Genomic DNA, 27,499 nt, shown 5'->3' with positions numbered 1-27,499 from the left:
AACAACTTGTATAATATCTATGTTTTTTGTTATGGACGAGGGCAGAATTACTTTGATATAAGTTCCCCACTATAACCCCGATTATAATGCGTTTTCGTTGATTCTATGGAATATCGGACAATTCTCATTGGCGGTGATTCAGGTACATCTGGTCACCGTCGAGAGAAAATGAAAACCTGATCAATTAAATATATTCTCTAGCAAAAAATCCACCAATCTGGTTCTCCATTTCTATCGACGGCTATCGGAGACGCGTGTGACGCATGCAGCGGCAATGGTCCCCAAAGAAATGCATAGAATAATGACAAAATAGATGGTTCATATATATAATTTTAATTTTTGTCTCTACTGTACAGGGATTAATATACAAAATTTGATCACGGGCTTGAACGATTGCCACAGGAATAGGACATTGTGCAAGTAGGAGGATGAACACTTTTCAGGCTCTTGAATCCACGTCGCTACACATATCGTCCCTTTGGATCAGCAGGAGAAGAAGAGATAACGTCCTCTGGATCAGCAAGTGGATGCCCTCGAAGCTCAATTTCATTGCCAGTAAGGAACAGTAAATGTTCTTTTGAATATTCCACAAATAAAATTTCTTTCAAAAGATTTTAGTCTTAAGAAACCCCCTCAAACTCCTATGTTCAGCTCTAATAACATAATCCTATGCATAAAGCTTTATTTCGTTGTTAATAGTTGGCGCGCGAGTCATTCAGAAAAAAAATCCCTGGTGGTAAAATATACGTATTTCGTTTTTTTTTTTCATTCATAAAAAAGAATCCACCTAAAACGAGGGATTTCTTTAAAATTAAAATCTTAAAGCCCAAAATTGATCTAACACTTTCAATGGCCCTTTTTAATTTAACACTGATGAGCAAAAACAGAAAACGAAATAAATTAATGAAAATGACTTCTGGCTTACACACTGTTTAATATATATATATAATTACACATTCAAACAAAAAAAAATTAAAAACACGCGTTTTCGTTTATTTTACAGACAAATATAGTTTTTTTTACATAGAAACTAAACTAAATCTAAATGCCAAGGATTAAATTATTACTATCAACATTCTTAAGAACATCACAGAATGATATAATTTTTTTAAAAAAAATTACGCAACCCTGAAATTCTAGCTAAATATGTCCTAGAAGGGGATAACACTCAAATTTGAGAGAATTAGGCACCTCTCCTCGCAATTTTCTTTGTTTGACCAGATAATACTCAAAAGAAGAAAAAAAAATCGAAATTCTAATATTTTTTTTTATTTTTACATAAAAAAAAAAGAAAATATTCCGATGTTTCGAAAGTTGGCGAGGCACGTTCCAGCCGTTTTCTGGTATCACAATCCGTATAAAAGTCCAGGACGACAAGGCTCCAGAGTTCGGCTATCTCAGAACGGGGCATCGACAATTTCCAATTTACAAAGATTTTAATTCAAGGCAACAGGAAGAGACACTTAGGTTTACCCTTCAGTGACGAGGATGTCGATAGATGGCGTTGCAGTAGATTACCACAAACAGAGAAAATTTATGCTGTTGAAGATTCTTCAGGTGGTTCGTTTTTGTTTCTTATAGGGTTAGTCAAAGACTTGTCATTGATTAGGATAGCACATAGACACAACACATAATTTTTTTTTCGAATATTTTTCTTTTTCCTCTCATAGTTATTATACAAGGACATCAATGGAGAAACTAGAAAATGAATTGTACTGGAACACCTGTAGAGTATTTTTTTTAATTCTTCCTGTCCTTGAAAGGACTAACTGTAAAATGAAAGGAGAAAAAAAATCGCGTCAGAATATGGAACACAAAAATGTCATTTTTGAGGTTGTGCCCAGAGAGATTTGAAGTGAAGTGAAGTAGAAGGTTTCTCGTGGAAAAGGTTTTGAAAAGAGCATTAGAAAAAGGAAGAACTTTAGGAATAAAGGGGGGAGACAATTTTTTAAACAGAAATTTTGTTTTTAGGAATATTTTAAAAATGTTTGTGAGATATCAGGAGGCTTTTGTTCAGATTTATCTTCAACAGATGTTTATAGTACGAAAAATTTAAAATTTTATTCTTGGGGATATTTTGAAAGCTATAAGCACTGTATAGTAATTTTAAACTTATATAAACTGACATTTTAAAAAATACATAAATCAATGTTTTAGAGATAAGTTTATTAGTGTTTCTTTAATTTTACTTCTGGCCAAAAAAGAAGCACCAATTTAGTTACTGATTAAAGCTTCATTTCAATATTTTAACTAAAGCAATTCGAAACATTCTAACAAATAAGGACTAGGAAGTGTCAGACGAACACAAAGTTGTTAGTTACCAAAGGCAAGAAAGTTAAGTGAGTAAAAAATAGAAAAGAAAAAAGAAAGTATTTAAAAGCAAAGACAAAACTAGTGGGCACAACTAAATAATAATAATAATTTACCATTTGCAAACTAACAGCGTTAGACCTGAGTTCAATAAAACTTCGTTTGAAAGTTCAATAAAAAGTTTTCTTTTTATTGAAAGGCTTATGAGTTTCATAAACTTATAAAGTCTTTCAAAAGCAATAACAAAATCGTTACTCTAGGGAAAAAAAATTCTCTTGGTTTTTCTCAAGATGCCGTTTATGTATTAATTGATTGATCTCAAATTGGTTATAGTTTTATACTTTAGATAATTAGTTAAGTCATATAATATAGCTAACGTGATGCAAATAAATAAAATTGTTATTTCCTATTTTCAATTAATAAAAACCATAGTTACGAAGTTTTATTAATCCCAAGAAAAAGCAACTGCTTAAAAATTTTACTAAGAATAAATAAATGTTATAACACATTGAAAACAATAACAAAATACGCAACTAATTATTAAAAAAAAATATTATACCTTTGAGAATATCACATGCAAACTTGTCATCAACCTAGGATGTTTCTGTGAAGGAAAAAAAGGGAGAAACATGCAGTTATTATGGGGAATTAGTAGGGGAAACTTTAATTGTTATCACAAACTGTATCATTCAATAAGCATTTTATTCCCTAAAAATGTAAAAAGGATTTTAGGTATGGCGTGAGGGAATAAAATTTAATTTAATTTTTAGATAAGGGAAAAAGGGAAAAACCCATCACCGGTTTAGTACAACTTCATAGAAAGTAGGGATTAAATATGGAGAATATTTTTAATAAAGTAGGGGAAAATCATTTCATTCTTGAATAGATGCCAGAATAAGGTAAAATTCATAGGTTTGTCAAGGTATCAAAAGGACTATCTTTGAAAAAAGATCAACAAACGTGTGCAGAAATAAGTTTAAAAAAAAGTTGAAGAATCTTGAACCACTTTCGTATCTAAGATATTTCAGCTTAATACACCTTTTTCTTATCTGTGATTTTCCATAATTCGTAATTCTAAATGGGTTCTGCAATTCGATAGATATTATAGATGATACGATAGATCGAGAATAAATATTTGCTGATCAATAAAAATATTAGATTAAAATTGCTAAGTCAATTTTTCATATTGAAATATTCTAGAAAAAAAAATATTTTAAATAAATATAAATATCTTTGAGCAATTTTTCATTTTAAATACTTTGTTTTTCTGAAAACAAAAAAACTAATTTTCTAGTTAGCTTTTTAACTTGCAAAATATTGATTTCATTAGATGTATCTTTATGCACTGTCTACATACGTATTATTTTTTATCTGAGAAAAATATTCTTTAAAAATATATTTTGATGCCAAAAGATGAATCTATGTATTTCGGCCAGAAAAGAAAGAAAGAAAGAAAAAACAATATTTAAAAATGATATGTTCAACAATAACTTTTGGCGTTGTTGAAAAATTCCTAATACTTTTCTCTTTTTTAAGTACTTAAGTGTGGTCAAGTTCTTATTGGTTAGAAAAGACAAGATGATTAAATCTGAATAGGATAAAAAATCAGTCAAAAAAACCACTTCTTGCACGTTTCCTGTAGGGTAAAATACAATTAACCTCAGCATTCATCACACATTAGAAAAGTTTCAGAGGTTCTTTTGGTTTTCGTTCATTATCGTGCACTCTTTAAACACCAAAATACCACATATATGCGAAATAAATAACCCAGGCAATAATAACAGATTGGCCGGAATTAGATTCTTTTGTACCATCAATGTATTTCCTTGCGACGAACTTCAGCACTTCGTCCAGTAACACTACCGGTATAGACATTTTCATCACAGCAAACCATTCCTCGCCATTCAAAGGTGTGACAGAGAACACAGACTGAAAAAGGAAAGAAACAAGTAAGAATATATATAGTACATATATATTGGCTCACAATAAGACCACATCTTTTTAAAATGGTCTTGCAACTCGAGGTGCGTTCTAAGGTTCGTATCCACCTTAATTAGTTGTGTCTAGATATTGGAAGCCAGTTATGAGCTTTCAGATAACATCGCCTACAGAGACATCTGGTGTAAAACTGTGAATTTACAGTTCTTATTTTAAAAATAGCGTGAGCTTGGGCGAAAAAGTGAAATATCTTTGATTAAGTACTGACAGACACCTTGGGAGCATTAATTTCAAGAATAGAACGCTTACAACGCAGACTTTTTAGCTTGTGATTCATGACCGAACGACACAAGATACCTTTATTTTCGATATACAAGTCTCAATAAGTGCTTGAATATAAAAAATAAAGGTACCTTGTTGAATTGTGAAAAGTAATAGTTTTTTTTTTCTGAAATCATTTCCTCACGTCGCAACATGAAATCACGAATAAAAAAAAGTCGCTTTTTATCTAAATTTAATACAAGAATTCAAGTAGCCGTGGCCACTACGAAGGTTCCTAACTCACTCTGGTCAGGACAAAACTCCTTCCATGGTGGCCAGAGCATTCTATGTCCACTGATTTCCCTGGACAAGGTTTAATTTTTTGTACACGAAGCAACAGCTTTTTGGTTTTTATGAGCATTCAAAAGGAACTTCGTTTCTCCAATAACTTGTAATTATAAGTTTCGTAGCATCTTTGCATAATTTGTTTTCAATCTCCGTAGAGTCTTATAAAATAGTTATATAACTGTTCAAAATAAGCTAGTTTCACATTTGTAGCAATACATTTTTAACACTTTAACCGATTCACTGTTGTATCCTCCTCACCGAATGAGGTTGCCGCAACTTCAAACGCCATCGAAGATATATGAGAACTTAATTGGTGAGTTTTTCAAGGGAAAATATATTTCACTAATCAGGCTCTCATATTTCCTTCAGGGTGACCGGAAGTGAGACAACTGCCTTCGGTGAGAAAGCTCATTTGCACCTAACAAGAAGGTCCGATCATGGCACTTTTTGCACCTCTTAAATAAAATTGACTTTTATGGCTTGAATTTGAAGACAACACTACCAAGCACAAGAAAAATTCCTCACCAAACAAAGAACGTTTTAAAATTGTTGTAATTTTACCAAATGCCCAGTAGAGAGAAACATTTTATAAAGTCAATATAGACATAAAATCTTACATCAATAATACCAAATAAACTCCAAGTCAATAAATTCGATGAAATTTACTTGTTAGAAATTATTTACGTTCTGCATGGTGGAAAAATTGCCACCAGACTTTTGTTTATGATTATTTATTATATGTTTAAGAAAATAGGCTTAAAAGAGTGTTACTTACAGACAAGATGTCGACGTACAAGATGACGAAATGAAGAGTCATGGATAGAGCCATGGCAGCCAACAGCCAGGGATTGATCCATGGGGGCATAACCATCAGAGACTGATTCTCAGATAAGCTGAAACGAAATTTTGAGTAAGACAACAAATCGTATTATACACAATTTTTTTAAGACTTTAAATAAAACGTAATGTAATCTTAGTGTTAGAAGCATTATGCATAATTTCTTTCTACAAATGATGACTACTCTATAATGAGATAGGAGCAACAAGGAAGGAATTAAAATTACAGAAGGAAAAAAAAACAGTTTACTTGTTTAGAGGGACTGAAATGAATTTAACTTTTTCTAGAAACTGCTTTTAAGCTTTATCCCCAGATAGAATGGTTTTGAAAACTTTAGCACCCTATATCTTTTAATGACATCAATAAAGAAAAGTTAACGTACAAAAACGTTTTATCCTATAAATATTAATTTATGTCCTCTAATTAGTTAACAGGAATAAAAAAAATATTATTAAGGGTGGTAAATTTTGAGGTCTTTTAAAAAAGTGAAGTGCTTTATGGGGATCGCAAGTAAATATATTAACTAAAATATATTTAAACAATACCCGAAATAAAAACGAACTACAAATATGCACATAGGTTGGCAAAATTGAACTTGTTTTGCAACTACTAACAAATGTTAACATTTTGGACCTATCATCAATAGAACTTTAAACGAAATGCTCTCCTTAAAACTCATAAAGGCGTAACGGGGTGTATGCGAATCAATTTTAGTTTAAGTAGTTAACTATGTTCACATAAGCTTTATCTTCTTTACATTTGGTTTTAGTTAAAAGGACAAAAATCATAGAATCTAATGCAGTCATTATCAAATTCCTTATCTGGAAATGATTTGAAAATTTTTGACTGAAAATTAATTCAAGTCTTTATGAGAGTAGAATTAACAGTACCTGTTCATGGCGTTCAACATCTCAATTGTGACCAATACAGACAAGGCCATGGTCATTGGATGAGGATCCTTGAAGACTGAGCAGTCATGTCCAGAGAATTTTTCTGGATCAGTGAAGCATGTAAGATGGTGAGTGAGCTGCCAGTATGTGAGATGAGGACCTTCGGGTGAAATCATGAACCACCAGGCGGCAGCACCAACAGTTGCAGCGCCGACGTAACCTATAGAAAATATGGCTATTGATTAGTTTTTGAAAAAATTAGGTAAACTAATTTACGAATTCACTCTATGAAGACTGATAAAAACTTATACGTTACGTTTAAGACTATGGTTACTAGCACCTAAACACACAAGGCAGCATCCTACTGTTAAATTGTACTTGTTTATAACAGAACGCCCTGTAGCTTAAAGGTAACTGATAATGGTAGTTTAAATGCATAGTTAAATCTCACAACAGTCGAATACGAATATGTTGGGTTAAACTAGCGAATTCAAGCTAACAAAATGAAATGATTCTAGAAGAATGTACTATGTCTGATTTAAAAAATAAAAGTAGGAAGAGAGAAAAGGAAGGACGTTCACCTAAACACTTTTAAGACTCTCCTATTCTGTTAAGAAATACTTCTTAGTGTTTGATACTAATCCTATTTGTAGGCAATCATACCTCAAAATAGGACGAATGCTCACTCTAGAACTCTTATGTGTCTAGGAGATATACTGAGTAATTTTCCAAAACCGTAGGCGTGAAAGGCTGAATTAGATCAGTTAAATGAGTTAAGTTGTATCCTCTGATGGATCCAACTTATAAATGCACCCTCTTACTCTATACTAAAACCATCTATTTTCTTTTATTTCAACCAGAGGTCTACAAAAGTTAAAAATTTCTTGGAGTTAGGATCAATATTTAGAAACGAATTGCTTGAAAATATTCAGATTTTTAAGGTTTAGGAAATTAAACAAGCTACTTTTTAATGAAAAATGAAATATTGAGAACCTGTTGTAATTATTTAGGCAGACACTACTTTATCGGACTTTGTCCGACCCTTGATTAAAACTACCAACATAAATTCAATTTCTCACCTCCAATAGCCATGTATCGGAAGAACAACCATCCAGTAATGAGGCCTTCATCAGCTTTCCTTGGTGGCCTGTCCATGATGTCCAAATCGGGAGGGTTGAAGCCCAAGGCAGTGGCGGGAAGACCATCAGTGACCAAGTTGACCCACAACAGTTGGACAGGAATGAGAGCTTCTGGAAGACCGAGAGCAGCAGTGAGGAAAATAGAGACGACTTCACCGACGTTGGATGAGATGAGGTATCGGATGAATTGTTTCATGTTGTTGTAGATGGCTCGACCTTCCTCTACGGCAGCGACGATGGTGGAGAAGTTGTCGTCAGCCAACACCATCTCAGATGCAGATTTAGCGACAGCAGTTCCAGATCCCATGGCAATACCAATTTCAGCCTTCTTGAGGGCAGGGGCGTCATTCACACCATCTCCAGTCTGTGAAGAAATCAAACGAAACGCATTACATTTTGTAAATTAGACAATGCTGACAGCTAGAACACATGATTATGAAGTTCATTACAAATATTCAGTATTTAAGATTTACCATAAAAATCATATCTAATTGTTGTTAAAAACTGATACACTATATTTCGTCTCTTAAGAACTACTATGAAATTTCAAAAATTTAGATAGAGCAAAAAGTATTGGAAAGATTAGGTAATTACTGAGAATGTGACAGTTTTATCTTAGAAGATTCAGAATTAGTCAAGTGTTTAAGAGTAATTGAATTCATACTAACCATGGCAGAGATTTCACCATCAGCTTGCAAGAACTCAACAATTTTGCTCTTGTGTGAAGGTTCTACTCGGGAGAATAATCTAGATCTTTGGACAGCCCTTCTTTGTTCGCTTACTGGCAAATCATCGAATTCTCGGCCGGAATAGGACATTCCTATGTTTTAAAAACACTTATTTTAATGTACTTTTCATTAATAATTTCACACACGATAGAAAATTTTTTAATTATTCTTTTCAGAATTATCTTTAGTTTTGTTGTTGAATAGAAAAACATTGCTTGATATTATTTTTATTTAAGTTGGGGCTTCTTTTTTTAAATTTTTTTATAAACCTAGCGTTTTTCCTGTAGTGCCCCATTCACTGATTACCTTTGGCAATGATTACTTTTGGCCTACCGCTGACAATGTGTTAACCCTTCATCATCGCCAAGACAATCCTTCCATTTTTCGTCTTTGTACTAAGTAGGCGCTAACGCTCACTTTGAGAAAAGACGGGGTTAAGTTACGGCAATAACTTGCGTCTCTTTTAATAGTATTTTATTCCTTTACTTATTATTGTTTTTGTATCCCGTTTTATATTTATTCCTGCCATGCAGTTGGAAATTTAAAAAATCTATCTGTGACCCCGTGGTCCTTAATGCTCACCTTAGAGTTTTGTTAACTATTTAGCCAACGCTCTCATCCCACCTCGTGCTGTATTTTTTCGTTTTTCGAAGACATGCTCCAATGCGGAAAGAATGGTTGATCTCAGGTCTTAAATAAAAATGATGGCTCTCCAGTTTTGACAAACTCTGAGTTTAGAGGATATCCTTCATGATCAGGTAAGGAACTAGATGGTATAAGGATAATTCTTGTTTTACGTATACCTCTGTTGTGTTTTAATAATTCCGGGGAGAATTTTACAAAGTTATTTTAGTGACTATGCTAGTAACTGCTTGTTTACACTGCATTCTTGTGCGGGTTTACGTTGAAAAGAAAATAAATAAAATTGTTCGGCTTTTAAGGCATTTGTCATATTTCATCCATACTATACGTTTAATCTAAGTTATTGCGAATGTTTTGCTTCCCTCAATTATAATCTTTACTGCAGACCAATTGTTTCTTTAGAAATAGAAATAAAAAACCCACAACAAAATATTTAACCAAACATTTCGAAATTTGAAACAAAATGTAATTACCAGTGGTGTCTTCATTCTCTTCGAATACTCCGATTCTTCGGCAAATAGCTTCAGCTGTAGACTGTAATATAAATAAGACAATTAAAAACATAGAAAGTGATAGGAAAAATTATTATATCTCAAAAAAATACATAGCGCACGAGCTTAGGTTATTTAGTTTCTAAATTCTTCAATAACATATCCATAGATTTTATCTCCAAAAACATTTCCATCGATCTTTTAGCTCCATTTTTTCTCTCTATGTTTACACTTCCTTCGAATCTCGAAGAGATAAAAGAGACTGCAGATTTTTGCATATATTGGACGACGCTCTGTTAGTCACAAGTACTTTGTTGCCTGCATTGTATTTTGTCTATTCAGTTTTATGTTTTGTCTTTTTAGTTTTTTTAACAGTTTCCAATACCAGTGCTACTAACCATCTACTGAACCATTAGGTTCAGGAGATCCAAGGTAATCGTATATATATACANATCCTATAAACTCAGAGATTATATATATATATATATATATAGCGAGAGTATAATCTCGTCATCAGCTCACACAGTTATATCCGCGAAAAAGAGTGCTTTTTTTTAATACTGTATTAGTAAAGCCAAAGAAAAATAAATCATTACATTAACGTGAGAAGTATCAAAAAAATTGAAGCAAAAAAAGAACATATTAAGCAAAAAATACAAAATAAAACATATTTAAAAAGAATAGAAAATAAAAATTTAAGAAAAATACAGAATAAAACACAAAATGTCGCATATAAAGCGAGTAGCGAATTCAAATGAGCTTCTACTTATCGGCACCTTTCAAAAATGATTTAAAACATTTTCGTTATAAATTTGCCAGATTGTAAGATATGAAAATAAAAGCGCAAATAGAGGATAACAGGTTGTATTTTATGGCGCGTTCTTACTGAAGTACAAAAACTCGTTGGATTTGGGGGTTTTATGGGTTCTATGTAATTGCTGCTTATGCGCATTAAATTAAACTTATTATTTTTCTTAGCTGTCTTCATTAATTTTTCTCTTTCTTGTCTTTTTATTGTATATATATACACAGAGAGATAGAGAAATAATCCTAGTTCAATATTCAAATGAAAGAATGTTTTATTAAAATTATCCTTACTTTGTTATCACCAGTGATGACAATGACTCGGATACCAGCAGCTCGGCAACGTTTGATGGAATCCATGACTTCCTTCCTTGGGGGATCCAACATGCCAACTACACCAACGAATGTCATGTTGACCTACAAAAAAATCCATAGAATTCATAAATTCCCCAAAAAAATTTGATATTTTTATATAATGTTTAAATGTATATTACTGCTTAAACGATGGATCAGATTGAGGGGGGAAAAACTAACAAATCTACATTTACCACTAAATAATTAACTTCAGATATTCTCAGCACCTTTGTAAGATTTGAAAATGTGTTTAGTTTAATTACGAAAAAGTACATTTCCGAGGTAACGCCAGTCCTTAAGAATTTTATTTTCCAGTCTAGGGATCATCGATTCCATTCCCTGTGTTATGTGCTGTATTTTATCAAGTTATTTTTTTTGTATATGCAATTCCTTTAAATAATCTACTCCATTCGATCATAAATACGTATATTTCTCTCAGAATTATATACTTCATTTTTTAAAAAATCAAAATTACATGTATTTTTCGATCCCCAGAGAGCATTAATCCTTATTTTTAAAATTATTTCACCATTTACTCAGGATTATCTATTCGATTTTCAATTTTCTTTACTTCATTATTCAGATTTATCTGCTTCATTAAATAAGAATTTGTTCGTTCATTTTATAGAAGCATCCATATAATTTCATCTAAAAGAATTTTTATGACTATGCCATTTGGGAATCGACTTAGGGACATACTCAAATTCATGTGGTTCGATTCTGTAGATAAAGACTCTTTCGCACTGAACTGAAAAAACTGAAGAACCGTTGCTGAGAACAGATCAGATTGGAAGCGAATTCTCGAGAAAGGCAAAGGCCCAAAGTGGGCTGTCGTGCCAATGATGATGATGATCTACATTGTTTAACAATATAGCGAAATGGCACAGATCAAAAATTTCGCGATAGAAAAAAAAAGAAAATTTTGCATAAAAGTGAATGAGTGACTCTTATTATCAGAGTCAGTTAAAAAGTAAAAAAAATTATTAATTTTTTTAACCAACAGGAACTCTAAAAATGCATCCCTCATAAATAACATTTTTTTTTATTTTTTGTCAAAAATGATACATAAAAATATTATTTTTCAACTCTTAAATAATAGAGGGAATCAAAAATGTTTCCCAGAAAGTTGCCCAAAAGGTAAATACAGGAGTAAGTTACTTGGTAACTTATTTTTTGATAAATAACACCAGAAACATGTTTTTTTTTTTGGACAAAATAACTGTTACCGCTTGTCTTGAAACATATATTCCTTTGAAATATGTGCTTCACTTATTTTAAAAACCATTTAATTTAGGTCACTTATTTTAAAAATCATTATAATAGGAACAATAAAGGGCAAAAACACTGCTTTTTATGATTCAAATGCGATTCTTACTTCATAGTTAATGAATTTGGTGGCATCTACCAAGTCCATCTCTTCTGGTTTAGGTGGATTGTCCAGTGTTGCGAGAGCCAAGCATCTGAGAGTGTCGCGTCCAGTACCATAGACCTTGGTGGTCTCAATGATCTTGTTCATCATGGCGGATGTCATGGGTACTTTAGTGTTACCGATACGAACGTGTGTGCATCTGTCCAAAACACCTTCTGGTGCACCCTGGCATAAGGAAAAAGCAGCAAGTTAATTTAAATTGCAAAGACTTAAAATTTATAAACTTGTATTAAAATTTATAGTCTGTAAAATAAATTTAAAATTACAATTCAAACAATTTGTTCCGAAAGTAACGTACTATTACGCTAAAATAAATCAGTAGAAAAATAATACTTTTCATAGCTATTTCCTTATAATTTTTCACAAATTTAACGCTGTAGTTGATGTATCAGAATACTAACTAACTATGCTTAAAATATATTTATTATTACAGCTAATGAAGAAATTATTTGAAAAGACTTGGTTTCTAAAATATCCATTCTGTTTCTTATGGTTTTTAGTTGTTGTTGTAGTTTCTATTGCCACTTACCAATGCCGACAAGTCTGTTTGGTAAACCAAGGGAATTTAAGTCAGGGGGTGCAATTCTTGTTTCTGAGTGGTACCATCTATGACCAAGAACATGACTTCAACCACACATACGTCACAGCCCGTTTTACAGGGTTGAACCTTTCATATATTCATTCATCCACAGATCGCAACTTTGGCCTGAACCAAGAGCGATCAATCTCCAATTTAGTACTCCCAGAAGTATTTTATTTCATTTTATAACCATTGTTGAAGACCCGACCTAATTCTTTGGGTTTACGACTACTAATGTTCAACTCCGTAGCTTTATGATTTTGAATCCAATCCAGAAGACAAGAGAACTCCTGGATCAAGTATTGGGAGAAATTTGCCTTCGTGGAGGACTTTTTGATGGAACTAACTTGCATTTGCGTTACACGGTAAGTAAAACCATTAGAACTTTTCACTGTTAGCCTAACGGCAAAGGGACTCTAACCCATGATCCGTCAACCACTGATGATATTTTTACGTCGGCACTGTAGTCGGTGCGAGCTGGGTGTGGAAATCGTATCGAACAGGCATTGCTGGGATTCGAACCCGGTTCACCTCATTGGAAGTCGCAAGCTCGGAGTCACCTTGACTCCCCCAAAGGGAAATCGGATTATGGGCACTTGGAGGCTTGTTATAGTAACTTTAAGGACTTTGACCTGGATAGATTTAACGTGCATCAGTGACCATTTAATACCGAATGATTTCTTCGGCCAGCGGAATTCGAACTCCCATTCTCATGAACAAGTCGTGAACAAGTCGTCAACAATGAACAAGCTTGTGCGTCGAACGTCCTACCAACCAAACTATATCCCGGTCCTCATGGTTTATGGTAAAAATAGTGATTAAGTTAAATTAGTACGCGAACGTACTTATTATAGAATATTAGTAACTAAATTAAAAAAGATCTTATTTTATCAGAACTAAAAAAAAATTTTAAAAAATACTCATAAATTAATCTATGTTTAGTTCAGTCAAATATGTATCTGATAATCTTAAACTAAGTAGCAGAACATTTTTGGTCAAAGAATTTTGCATAAAATAAAATTTCAAAACAAATATTCATATATTTTTGAATTTTGGAAGCTAAAATTTCGTTAGAGCACTTTAGGGCGAAAGTAAATGAAACAAGGCACGAGTATTTAGAAAAAGTTCAATGCGAACTTAAATTATGTTCTAGATTGTACATTTTTGGTTCATAAGATAATCTTTGGTTAGGAATCAACGAATCAAAATAGGCTGCATGTGTTCTGGTAGCCAAAATTTAAAGATTGCTTAAGTAGTTGAAGACAAAATTACAGAAACGGATTCAGGAATTTTAATTATACCTTGCAGAACATTTTTGGTCCAGATCCCAATCGAGACACTTTGGTTGGGATGCAGTAGCTGCTCATGGATTTACGATCTCTTGAAAATTCAAAGGTGAATTCCTTCTTCCACATGCTTTGGATTCCTTGGTTGACAACGATGGCAGCATCACGTCGAGACTTGCCAGTTTTGTCGAAGTTCCATGGGTTCAGTTTCTCAGCAAGGACGGTGAGAGCGGTTTCAGTGGCCTCTCCGACTTTCTCAAAACATTGTTTGTACTGCACACGCAAAATATATGTATTAATACATACTCATAATTGATGAGACTTTGATAAACTCATAATTTATAAAAATTCAATCGGAGACTTACTTCATTGAAGTCAATGCTGGAGTCATTGCACATGGCGCAGATGGTTGCCATTTCATACAGAGCTTCATAGTCAGATGTCTTTGCTTTGGCTCCATTGATGAAACTAATAAAAAAAAAAGAATTCTAAAAAAAATATCAAACAGCAGCTGTCGCCATAGCAACGCATGCAATGACGACGCATGCGCACTGTTTACTATTACTCTTGAACACAGTTGAAAAGTGTGATGACGTCCAAATAAGATGCGCACACAAACCCAAAGCAAGACCCATTTTCCAAAAGGGTAATAATGTATTGATTTAAGCGTTGATTATGTAAGAGGTAATAGGAGAGGAATGAAATATAGATATTTTTACTCACACTTCTCCAATTGGTTCGTATGTTGATCCGGTAGCTTCAAACTCAAAGAATTTGGGATCATCTGCTTTCTCAACGATGAAGAACTGCAAAGAATTAAGGATTATTAGATTCTGAATTTCAAGTACTCAAAGTCGAACAATTCAGTGGAATTTTCTGAATGATTCAATATCTTAACTGATTGTGTAATAAAAATTTAGATCTGGGAGATACGTACCCTGCTGACGGACATCTGATTGGTGGTGAGAGTTCCGGTTTTGTCAGAGCAGATGACGGATGTGCAACCCAAAGTTTCAACAGATGGAAGAGACCTCACAATGGCGTTCTTCTTGGCCATACGTCTTGTACCTGAAGAAAAAATAATGATCTTCAGTTGTTGTATCTCCACAAGTTTCCAGCAAATACCAAGAATCAGATGTAGTCATATAATTATAATACAAAATCCAAACCACGAAGTTTTACTCAACTTGCTAAAATTTCTATTTAATATAATTGAGGAGAGCAAAAATTAAAAATTTTAAGATGCATTTTGAAAACATAGAAATTTACTATTATCAAAGCATTGTTTGGGTCAAATTTTAGTTAAAAAATATTGCACTATTCTACCAAGTCTTTGAAGTCGTTTTTTTATAAAAATTAATTTGTAAATAGCTTTCTGATAATTTAATACTTTGCAAGGCTGATTTTCAGAAATGAACAATAAATGGACAATGAATTGTTATTAATTTGTTATTTAAAATAATTTAATTGCTTAATTTGTCATTTCTTAATTTCAAATTAAATTGTTATTTCAGTAATTTCAATTAAGTAATTGTTTTATTCAATCAATATTTGATTAATTAATTGCTTAAATATAACCCATAATAAATAACTATATTATATTGTTATTATCCAATACCACCATAATTTTTCTTCTTGTATATTATTTATACGTTTATAGATTTAAACGATTTCAAATCCTTTACACCAAATGAATACATATTTTAAAATAATTGCAGTTTCAAGCACAAGTTACAATAAGCTATTATAAACACAAAAAACTTTTCTTTTCAAAAAAGATTTTTTTCATAATTAACAATAGTTAGCTTAAAGTTCCAGTACGGTATAACTTGACTCAAAAAAGTGTTGAAATGTCGTGAAGGTGCGTTTTAGCTCCACTGAACTAAACTCAGTGGCGCGACAGCCCATAGAGGGCCAAGGCCTACTGTGCCCATCCACTACACTCCTATATATCCACTACACTCGTATTATATTATTCCTTAAACTGCATTGAACGTTCTAAAGAATCTATTGACATTTAACCTTTTGTGATCGTGCGTTTACTTCTCAGTTACCGAAGCTTTTTTACCGTTCTAATTGTATACCTACTCTTTGCCACCACAACAAAGAACCACGCTGATTTTATGTTATTACTGTTCAATTAGGTTGATTACCTTTGAAAATATATACAATTCAAAATAATATTTTACAAATTGTGTTTAAGTGTGATTGCGATTTTCTGTTATAAAATATATATTATTTTCATATCATTTTTTCTTTATCATGTTTATATAGTTCAACAGAAATGAGTGCCGACTACTGTAAACTTCATACGATCGTCTATAAACTTTATAAGTCCGCGGAGAGTTAATCGTTAATTTAAATTCTAAAACTCCAAGTGATCTGATATTCAAAAGTAAAATTCCTCTTATACGAAGTTCTTAAAGAAATCAATTATTTAACCCTTTGCTTACAGCACTTAGTATGATGAAGCCCGCCATATTGGTTCACCTGTTTTGTCGTACGCAAAAGGTTAAACTTTAAATATTCCCAAGATCTGGCGATATTCAAAAGTAAAGTTTCAATTTAATAAAATTTTTAGACAAATCTACCGCCATGCAAACGTTATATAACATCTAGATTTTATTAATTATTGTTTTAATGTCATTTAGTATTTATTGATATAATTACTAAATGACATTAAAACTCAAAGCTATTCAAACGAAATGTTTCAATGAATTTATTGACACTTAAACGTCACATTTTATTTTGAGGAATTTTGTAACTGAACCTATTGAATGTTAAACTTTAGTTAGATATTTAAATATTAAACTTAATTCTAAAAGTTTAAATGTAATTTAATATTTTAGATTCCTTTACGCAATTTTTCGAATGATAAAGTGTAGATTTTAAATTTAACAAAAGTTTCAAAGAAAAATATTAACATCGTATCGCCAATTGTATCGTCAAATATTGACATTGTATCGTTAGTTTACGTTTAAATTTTGAATTCAATAAAAGTATGTGACTCAAAGTATTGATATTCAAGCGTAACAATACATTTTTATTAAAGAATGTAAAAATGATGCACTTACCCAAAGCTAAGCAAGTGGTGATGACAGCTGGTAAACCTTCTGGAATGGCAGCTACGGCTAAGGCAACGGCAATCTTGAAGTAATAGACTGCACCCTGTGACAGGAAGAAAGATTTGTTTAAATAAAAAGTGATATAGTATCAAAGATCAATTTAAAATTTCTGTAAAAAGTCGTATTTTTTTTTGAAATTTTATAAATTCTAATCATGGCTTTGTAAATTTGACAAACCATGATATTGTTTTCGGGATTTTGTAAGAGACACAAAAACAAGTGTCAAAATATCTCTAATTTTTTTTTATCCGATGATAAATTCCACGAGCCAAGAATATAGGAAAATGATAAGCTATTATGAATTAACAGAATTGGCTTGCAACTTAAACTTTTTCAAATCGAGAACATTGCATTCAGTTAGCTTTACGAATATTGCAATAGTGTTTGCTATAAAACTACAAACTTAAATTCGGACACAGCATGTGACCTAAACATAATTTTTTTCAGCTTTGAATATCTTCCAGACATAAGTTACGACAGAAACCTTGAATGAATGGTAGAACAACCTTTATAAATTTAACAATGCAATTACAGAAACTTGAAGGTGTTTTGCGCTATAGAGAAAACTCTACGGTCACACACACTGACGATTAAATACGACAAATCGCAATTAAAAAATGTCTATCACCACTTTTTTTCAATTTCCTTCAGATAAACAAAGTTTTAAAATAAAATTTTTATTAAAAATGAAATTCGTAATGTTGGCCATCTTTTGAGAAATGCTTAAAAAGAAATGTCTTTGTTCTTTTAAAGCATTTTTTCTTTGTTTAAAGAAACATGTTTCAAGAAGTTAGCCACTTTAAAAACTGCTACAGATGGCCATTGGTCTGCAGCAAAAATTTCAAATTTCACCCTATATTTTGCATTGGGAAATGTAATTAATTACCTTAATCCATGATCCACCGTGAGCTGGATCGTTGAAGTGACCGATGTTGATGGCCCAGACAGCGACACAGATGATGGAGATGACTTTGGACAGTTGTTCACCAAATTCATCGAGTTTCTGTTGGAGGGGGGTTTTCACTTCTTCTGTTTCTGTCATCTCAGTTCGGATTTTACCTGAAGACAGAAGATGTACATTTTTATATCGGAGAAAAATGATGCAATATTGCTCGTTTTAAATTATATCCAATTTTATATAAGAGAATAAAATTCTGATGTAATATTAAGATGATAACTGATGTAGTATTTGATATTAAACTTACCAATAGCGGTATCTAAGCCAGTTCCAATAACGATACCTCGAGCTTTTCCAGCGGCAATATTTGTACCCTAAAAAGGAAGGAAAAATATTGAAATGGAACAAAAATAAAAATGTATATGTTTAAATTGATTTCCGTTCACTAAAGAAAACGTTTTAGTCTCAAGAAAAATTTAATTTTTTGCATGCTATATCAATGAGTAAAGTTTCATAACTTGCTTTTTTTATGAAGAAGAAATAAAATTACTACTAAGAAATACTAAGAAATTAATTAAATTTAAAAAAAAAATACAAAAAAATTAAGTTGAACAAGATTGAACAGTATAGCGACATTTTCTCAAGACGAAAGTTTTATCTTTTTCCAATATTGATTTTATAAATATTTTCCTTATATTCTATTCTAGTATAAGAATAAGGCTTAGATAAATATTACATTCATATAAGAAGTAACTTAAATAAAGTTATTTAACAGTCAAGCAAAAGCTTTGATGCAACATATTCTTAACCATTATTTTTAACGTTATATGACCACTTTTCAAGACGTAATTCGAAAACAATAACGGAAAATGTGAATTTAAGAATAAATTGTAGAATTTTTGTTTTCTTTTTCCCCTAGTTAATTCTAAAAGGAAAGTAATTCAATAAAAAAAGACAAATCTTACATTTGTATTTACATTATTTAGATTCTCCTTCAAATAATCTTAGTTTATTCAAAAACAAAGTTTTAAAATTGGAAAAAAGATTTTAAAACAATTTAAACGATTTTAAAAATGTCTCCATTTAAGAATCAATTCCCAGCTTTGAATAAATAAGACAAAATATTATATACAAGACTATGTTATGTTTTACAAATGTTTGTAGAACATAATTGTTTAATTGTATTATAAAATTCGAAAAAAAAATTTGCTTATATTTTTAATTAAAATGTGACTAGTGTTCTACATTATATTTTAACATTAATCGACATTTTGGAATGTTTGTGAATATTACGTCCTGTTTTTGATACTTTTAATTTGCATTTCAGTTGAAATTTCGCCTCATGTTTTTTAGCATAAAAATATTTAGATGAAATTTGCAAACTTCATTTCGCACTATGTTTCTTAGCATAAAAATGTAAACATCGAATCTGCGAACTTCCTCCTATAAATATAAAGAGAACTCTTACTGAGAAAAGAATATTCTTTTTGTCTTGGTTGACAGCCCTAGGATCTGGAATGGCATCTGTGTGTTTGATGACGGAAACGGATTCACCTGGAAAAAAATAAATTCAACTTTGATTTTATTTGAACTCCAAATGCAGAATGAAATAAAATTCCTTCACAAGAATGTTCACTTCGGATTTAATTAATAAGCAAGCAGAAATTCTTCCAACTTACCGGTCAAGATAGACTGGTCAACCCTTAGTGTTGTGGAATAAATTTTCAATAATCTAGTATCAGCTGGAACTTTGTCACCCACTGAAAAACAAGAGATAAGCAATAATTATTTAAATATTATTTTTGATATTTTTTAAATTTATCACAATAAGTAGTACTAAATCAGTATATAAAAAATTTAAATCGAATTGTGGGAAAAAGGTTATGATTATGCTTTTTAAAATTGAAAAACAGAATGAACCTTTTAATTTGCAATGGCAGCTAAGGCAGAAATCTATATATTTCGTGGTTAAGTATTTTAGATGTTCACGTATTTTGAGAAAAGACACCGAAACTTTTTAGCTAAAGAATGGAGCTAACTCGCCAATTCCCTATCGAGGTGAATTCGATAATTAATTCGATTATTCGATTTTAATAAAAAATGCATTATACAGGAAAGGTTAAGTTAGACCAGTGTTTCCCAAAGTCTGGTACGCGTACCCCCAGGTGTACAGCGACAGTTAAGAGGGGGTACTCGTTCTTATGCGAAATATCTTGCAACAAACAAATTGTATTTAAAAACAAAGCTAGCCGAGAAAATTTACGATTACGTATTTTTCTATTGGCTGTTTTTTGCAGTTAATAATTAATTGTGTCAACAGCCAGTTGTGGTTTTAACTTTCGTTTTATCACAGCAAAAACAATATCATCCTTCTCACCGTTGCAAATAAACCTACTAGCAAAACTTTGTACCAAAAAAGAAAAATAAACATATTTTTTAAAAAAAAAATACATTCATTTTTTTATTAGTGGTACACAGCGCAACGAAAAATTTAGAAAGGGTACACCAAAGTCATAAGTTTGGGAAACACTGAGTTAGGCTAATGAGAATTCTATAATGTGCAGCATTTTAATAAATACAAATTTTGTTGTGAATATACTTTAATAATCTTAATACTTGAATGATCGAAATCAAGAGAATGTCGACTTTGAACGGTGAATGTCAACAATCACATTGTCGCTTTGATGAATGTCCAATACGTTTGTTATTATCCGATTTGATATTAATTAATTAGTTATTATTATATTTATTCGATATTTTAATATCTGCTGAGGATAGATTAGGAGAAATATCAGTGTTCAGAGTACCGGTTAAATACACGCTGGCCAGCGGCACTTGAACTTAAAAGAAACATTAATGTAGGGCATACCGGGCAGTGGTACTTAACTAAACCTAGTATATATTTCGGCCTGCCAACATACAAGGGTGGAAGTCAATTTTGGTCATTCACAGTTGCATATTTATATTGTAGAGAGCAATGAAGTAATGACATTAGGAAATATAGACATTTTACTAAAATTTTATACGATATAGAATTTTTTTAAAAAGTACTTTCGCTTCAAGCAATCCCGAGTGTGTTTAAAATAATATTTTTCAGGTTTTCTGTTTTTCCCCACAATCTAATGTGTCTTGTAATTTTGAAAAGAGTCTTTCTCTAATGTGATAGCTCGAATTTCAGAAGCGTTTTTTTTTCCTCTCGCTGTTAAGTATTACCCCTAATGTGTATTCTTTTTAGTAATATTTTTAGTTATTGTATATTTTTTTTCTTGGTTTCATTTCGATTAGGATTAAAAAAAACACGCTTTAAAGATGGCCTCTTCAGAACACTCTTTATAGCGCGATAAGTAATAAAGTTCTAATAGTACTGATGTAAATGTAATAAGTAATAAAGTTCTAATAGTACTGATGTAAATGTAATAAGTAATAAAGTTCCAATAGTACTGATGTAAATGTAATAAGTAATAAAAAATTTAAATGATAACATGTAGTATTTTCTGTAACTATCGCTTTTAGTATATTTTTTTCGAATCATTGTAAAAACTGAATTTAGGCAATATTTGTTTTAGAGGTCGCGTAAATTATGTAAATGGGAAAAAGAAAAAAACGTTTATAAACTGGAAATTAATATCTAAGTCAATAAGAGCATGGAATGTGTTAGTTTTTCCTTAGAAACTATGATATATACAAAATTATTATTAAAAATTTAAAAACTTTAAACTCTTAACACTTTTCTTTCTATATTCGGTTTCGTTATTGATTGACGCTTAAAATACATTTTTCTTTTTTTTCTTTTCTTTTTACAAAGATACTAAAATATATTTCTCGAAATATAGTAATTTTTTTTTATAAAACTTTCTTCTAAAACTATTTTAGGGATTCTAAAAACATATTTCTCATTTTAGAAAGATGTGTGAAAGATATGAAAGACTGTTGTAATAAGCAATAAAGATGAGTCACTTACCGGACACCTCAACGATATCACCGGGCACAATTTCTCGGGCTTTGATTTTTTGTACACCGGTTTTGTCTTGCCTCACAACTTTACCCATTTCTGGTTCATATTCCTTTAGAGCTTCAATGGCGCTTTCTGCGTTCCTTTCCTATAACAACACAAATAATTTCATATAAATTTTGTTTTCGGAAAAAAAAGAGCAACATTCAAGATATGGAATGAATAATTTCAAGAAACTGAAGACATAATAGATAATCTAAAAACTATAAACGTGGAAAAAGTTGACACGTTTCGAGAGCTTAAGAATGTGCGCCCGTTCTCAAGTCTCAACAGATGTGATTGAAAAGAAAAAACAAGTCAGATCTGAAAAAGAAATCGGAAAATGAAAAAAAAAGAAACTTTGACTTTTATTTCTTTTTCTGCTGTCATGTTTGCAATTAATTTTCCTCATTCGTTTATTTGAGAGTGGGCACCTATTTTCAAGCACTTGAAACATGCTTACTTTTTTATAATCTTTTGTAGCAAATTAAGTTTTTATACTATCAAACATTCAAAATATTTTTAAATTACGAAAACTACTTAAACATTTTAAAAGAGATAAACTAACTTAAAACTACTAACCACAGTATGAATATAATAATAGTATTCTGTAGATCTAAAAATACAGTTAATAAAAGAAAACTGTTTACACATTTAATTAACAATCAATTTATGTCGGACTGGTTGTTGTTGTAGCTCATTTACGTCGCACTAGACTTGAACAATGGGCTATTGGCGACGGTCTGGGACCCATCCCTGAGGAATTTTCGAAGACATGCCATCATAATTTTGATCCTCTGCAGAGGGGATGACACCCCCGCTTCGGTAGCCCGATGACCTGCACGCGAAGTCGAGCACTTTACGGTAGAACAGTTTAACAAGGACAAGTACCGCATACCCTCGGTCCCTACGCAGACTAATCCAAGTGTTCACCCACCCGCACACTGACCGCAGCCAATGATGCTTGACTTCGGTGATCTGCTGGAAACCGTGTCTTAATGGTCAGTCCACTGTGGAACTCATGTCGGACTGGTGTAAGGGTCAGTTCCGTAACCTTGTCCTTTTTCACCCACCCGCCAAGATAAAAGAACTTTTGGGCCGCTCGTTGACACACAGAACCCCCTTTTGAGAGAAAATTTTTGAGTGAATATAACCCATGTTTGTCTTACATGGAAAATCTCTAATGATCAATCAAGGGGACTTAAACCCATGATTTCTCCACAATTGGGTATATATTAAGTAATCGCTATGATCAATGCGAGTTAGCAGTAATATTTTTAAACATGAACTAGCATTTGTACCTGTACTTTTATTAGAAGCAAGTGCTGAGAAGTCACCCTGACTTCATTTATATAATTTGCACTCTTGGAATCGAAAAGACCAATTATCTAAAGCATCTAAAACTCTAAACAACCTTATGAGCATTAATTTAATATAATTTATTAAGTTGTATAAATTTATTTCAAAACATAATAAACTAAATATATGCACTTAATTGTTTGATTTGTTCCAGAAGTTATAAAAATAGGCTTTTTTTTTAAAAGTACATCTATGACGCAGCATTATTTTTTTTCTTCATTATGCTCCTATTTATAAAACAATAGAATGATGATTGAAAGATTCCAACTTGAACAACCAATACTTATTCAAGTAATAAACGAATCATTCAGAAAACTCCCAAGTAGCATTCTTACTAAATAGAATCAAAATTATTTTTCACTTTTTCAATTTTTTTTACAACTAATCGTAAAAAATAACTAAATAAATAAAAAATACTGCGTCAGAATAAAGCCCTGACAGAGGATCTCTAATTAAAGCTGACAGCTTTTTTAGCTAATTTATTAAATTTTCTCCTTTAAATTAAGTCTTTATTTATTTAGTTCAAATAGATTCTTTTAACAATGGCCTATTTAAAGAAAACGTAAAAGGTAATGAAGAGTTATTGTTTTATGGTATCTTTATTGCGATAAAGACATTGAAAAATTTTTTTCTTACAAATGAGCCGTCTTGTTCTCTTTTTGATGTTTATAAATGTCTATAAATCGAAAAATAAATGAGGGCCTTAAAAGCTACGAATTTAAAATTATTTAGTATGCAGTAAATCTTTTAAAAGGAAGATATAAGCTTAATTATTTAAGAATTCAAACGGTAAGGTAAAGAATTAAAGTCTTATTTAAACATATTATTTAAAAAATTTGCCATTTACTAATTAAATTAAAATTATTTAACATAAAAGAGGTTACTAACATTGTTAAACATAAAAGAGGGTAAAAAAATACGTAAATTATGGCAAGTAAGGTTTAAAAGAAGTGATTTAAGGTAATATAATATGAATTCCAAATTTTTTGTTGTAAAAACATTATACGTTTTTTTTTAAATAAAATTCCTTTTTACCTATCCATGCATAATCGTTTTTCTTATATAAAATGAATTTGTGGCTCATCATTTTATAACCTAATATGCAATCATTTTTTTCTATCAAACATATGTGGGTTAAAAATGTTTCATTTCGCATATTTTTATATTCAAATAAATAAAAATATTTTTAAGCCCATCAATGATGTAAACCTCCCCTTAATTAGTTATAAATTCAAAAACCAAACTGCTCCAAGCACGTCTGCGAATTTTCTTCGAAGTTACATTTAATTATCCGAAAGGTGGGAACCAAAATAAAGATTATCTTTTGGCGTTGAAAGAAATATGCCAAATGAATAATGGTAAGCCTAACAATCTACAAACAACTCCATCAACTGCTTTGTTTCAAAGAAGAAACATGGTCTATCATCAAGTGTGTGTTTTTTTTCTCCCTCTTTTCTTATTCCCAATGAAAAGAAAAAGTTGCAATTCTGCAGGAAAGAAGAACTAAAGGATTCCAGAAGTTTTCTGGCAAGGGGACAAGGAGCGATTCAAGGACATAAGATGGGAAGATTCTTATATACAAACATCTTCCCACAGTCAATCTAAAAGAGAAGACATGGGTCTTGAGAAAAAAGAAGAAGGGGGGTTTCGAAGTGTATAAATAGATGGCAGCAAAGCTTTTTAATTGTAGTTCTTGGATCAAGACGAATGTAATATTTTGCACATTCGCCAAAGGCTTCCTGGCAAGTAGGTACTGACCTATATATGGTCATGAAGGTAAAGAATCCGTCGAAACCCGAGCATCGAAGAATGAGTTCCGTTAAACGATTCTGGAAAAGCCTTTTTTCATTTACCATTCATTTGCAGAAGGTCGCCCTACTTCAAGAAGAATGGGTGACGCCGAAGACAATCCTTTAGGATGGTATTCCATCGAAAAATGTGACAGAAGATATTTGTCATGAATGAAAATCATGCCCTAACAACAGAGAAAACATAGCACGTTCTATTGAATGAATCTTTTCGAAAATTTTAATTAGAAATTTCCTTTTCAATCAGAACTTTTGACTGAAGAAACTTGTCATAAATGATGATCAGAAGAAGAAAAATTAGAATGATGATTGAGCGAATGGTAACATCGGAATCAAGTGCCCCAAGTAGCACAATTCACAAAAACGATATCGTAGAAACTTAGCTTTGAACATTGTACAATATCTTAGCGAAACATTGTACTATATAAAAATGGACCCCTTTTATAACGTATATTCAATATCGCGAAACAATATTGTTCGATATTGATGATAGATATATTCGTCGATCGATATCTCTCAGCATTTCGGATATCTCTAAATTTATACTTTAAATTTATTTTTTGGAATTATAACAATTTGACGTCATTTTTTGCCTTTTAAATGATTAATTTTGATTTAAGAACACAATAAAGTTTAAAATGGAAAGTTTTACAAGCAGACTTTTAATGTGAAATCGACGGGAATCGTACAATATCGTATACACAATGTCGATTTTCGCCAATATTGACAATGTCGGTCAATGTAGACTAAAGCTGTTACAATATCCCTGTGCTACTTGGGCGCATGAATGAATTTTAATATTCATTGCATGAGAGTATAATTAATCTTGGAATGTAATTAATTAAGCAAACTTTGAATACCGACCTAACCGAACAAAAGTTTTAACATAGTAATGAAATCTTTTCAGAATTATATTCGATTTGAAAATTTCATTTAGAAATGTGTCATTTGATCGGGAAATTTGACTAGAGAAATTTGTCATAAACGAAGATCATACCACAACAGAGGAACGATAGCATCTATTCTATAGAATGAATCTTTTTAGATGCGCATGAAAATTTGAATGAAAATTTTTAAAGAGGTGACCTTCATAGTATCGATTATTTATATGAGTGCTGATAATATATTTAGACCAATTCAATATGGATAGAATAAGTAATTATTAAAACCTCATACCGAATAAATGGCTAAACGAATTATTCTAATATTGATCAAATGAATGAGCATTCAACTCTAATGCCGCTCAAAAGAATGTAATTGAACTCTAGAGACGAACTCTCAGTGAGGAAGAGGGCTCATCTCGTGATTGCTAGATAGTATATTTTTATGAAAACTCTGCGGGTTTGGGTGTGCTTGCTGTAACTGCTCAAGCTGTAAATGTAGAAACTGAATACTTAAATAAATGGTAGCTTACCTGCCATACACCGACAATGGCGTTGGCGATAAGAATGAGAAGAATGACAAAAGGTTCAACGAAAGCTGTGACTTGTGAACTTTCATCTTCGTGTTCCTCAAATAAAGCTAAAACCTGCACGTAAAAATAACAAGGTTAATAATCCGTTATGAGAAAATATACGTTTAAAGTTAAAACAATTATAAATTATAAAAGCATATATATACACATAAAATTTTTAGAGAACTACTATGGAAACAAAAAAATTATGCACTTCAAATTTTTTGTTTCTATAGTACACAATAATGAGTCCTTACTTTTTAGGATTTTTTTTTTACTAATGTATGGGGATTGCATGTTCTTTTTTTGCAGTTAAAAAGACTTAAAAGTGCATACAATTAGGAAAACAGCTATTTCGCCAATTCCGTTTAACTAGTAAAAATGTGAAATGTCTACAAGCATCCGTAATTTTGCATATTTATTACGAAGATTAGAAAAAGCTCGTATTGAAATTTTAGTTATTTACTGCAAGTTTAAATGAGAGCAGTTCTTTGTTCAAGTAGAGCCCGAATGCGTAAATAACCGAACTGCACATAAAATTGCTTTTAAGCGTTATATTAAACAAATTGGTGAATAAATCAGGGAATGATTAAATAAATGAATCAGTAATTCGATAAATGAGTGAGTCAAAATAGCGAGTCAATGAGCGAATAAATAATTCGTAAATCAATGAATGAGCTAATAATGAATCAGTAAATCAATGGAGGAATTAATTTGTTATTAATTTATTCCAAAATAATTTGATTCGCTCAATTATAGTTTTAGTGAAATGTTGATCTACTAATTTTTTGTTCCGCTGGCTCATAAATTTAGCTTTTCAGTAATAA

At 31.5% G+C, this 27,499-nt stretch overlaps 1 protein-coding gene across 6 annotated transcripts in view; it reads right to left on the bottom strand.

Moving 5' to 3' along the window:
* Positions 1–314: 314 nt before the first annotated feature.
* The window catches only part of LOC107437411 (calcium-transporting ATPase sarcoplasmic/endoplasmic reticulum type), a 66,707-nt gene continuing 39,522 nt past the window's right edge, over positions 315–27,499 (bottom strand). For 3 of the 6 annotated variants that reach the window (XM_043043151.2, XM_071177225.1, XM_071177226.1), the window contains exons 5-25: positions 26,634–26,747; positions 22,023–22,161; positions 19,741–19,821; positions 19,530–19,615; positions 18,369–18,435; positions 18,050–18,222; positions 17,113–17,206; positions 14,976–15,106; positions 14,762–14,844; positions 14,404–14,506; positions 14,054–14,311; positions 12,119–12,337; positions 10,684–10,806; positions 9,568–9,628; positions 8,393–8,544; positions 7,665–8,088; positions 6,586–6,805; positions 5,633–5,750; positions 4,122–4,239; positions 2,870–2,914; positions 315–1,769 (exon numbers count right to left, since the gene is read on the bottom strand). In XM_043043151.2, the coding sequence (XP_042899085.1) occupies positions 2,904–2,914; positions 4,122–4,239; positions 5,633–5,750; positions 6,586–6,805; positions 7,665–8,088; positions 8,393–8,544; positions 9,568–9,628; positions 10,684–10,806; positions 12,119–12,337; positions 14,054–14,311; positions 14,404–14,506; positions 14,762–14,844; positions 14,976–15,106; positions 17,113–17,206; positions 18,050–18,222; positions 18,369–18,435; positions 19,530–19,615; positions 19,741–19,821; positions 22,023–22,161; positions 26,634–26,747 (2,775 nt within the window). In that variant the 3' untranslated portion in view covers positions 315–1,769; positions 2,870–2,903. The remainder of the gene's footprint in view (positions 1,770–2,869; positions 2,915–4,121; positions 4,240–5,632; positions 5,751–6,585; positions 6,806–7,664; positions 8,089–8,392; positions 8,545–9,567; positions 9,629–10,683; positions 10,807–12,118; positions 12,338–14,053; positions 14,312–14,403; positions 14,507–14,761; positions 14,845–14,975; positions 15,107–17,112; positions 17,207–18,049; positions 18,223–18,368; positions 18,436–19,529; positions 19,616–19,740; positions 19,822–22,022; positions 22,162–26,633; positions 26,748–27,499) is intronic. The other 3 variants (XM_043043148.2, XM_043043150.2, XM_043043149.2) reach the window with 1 other exon arrangement.

Source organism: Parasteatoda tepidariorum, chromosome 2 (assembly GCF_043381705.1).
Source record: "Parasteatoda tepidariorum isolate YZ-2023 chromosome 2, CAS_Ptep_4.0, whole genome shotgun sequence".
Taxonomy (NCBI): Eukaryota; Metazoa; Arthropoda; class Arachnida; order Araneae; family Theridiidae; genus Parasteatoda; species Parasteatoda tepidariorum.
The sequence above is the reverse complement of the archived record's forward strand: the minus strand, read 5'-3'. Positions and strand labels throughout refer to the sequence as shown.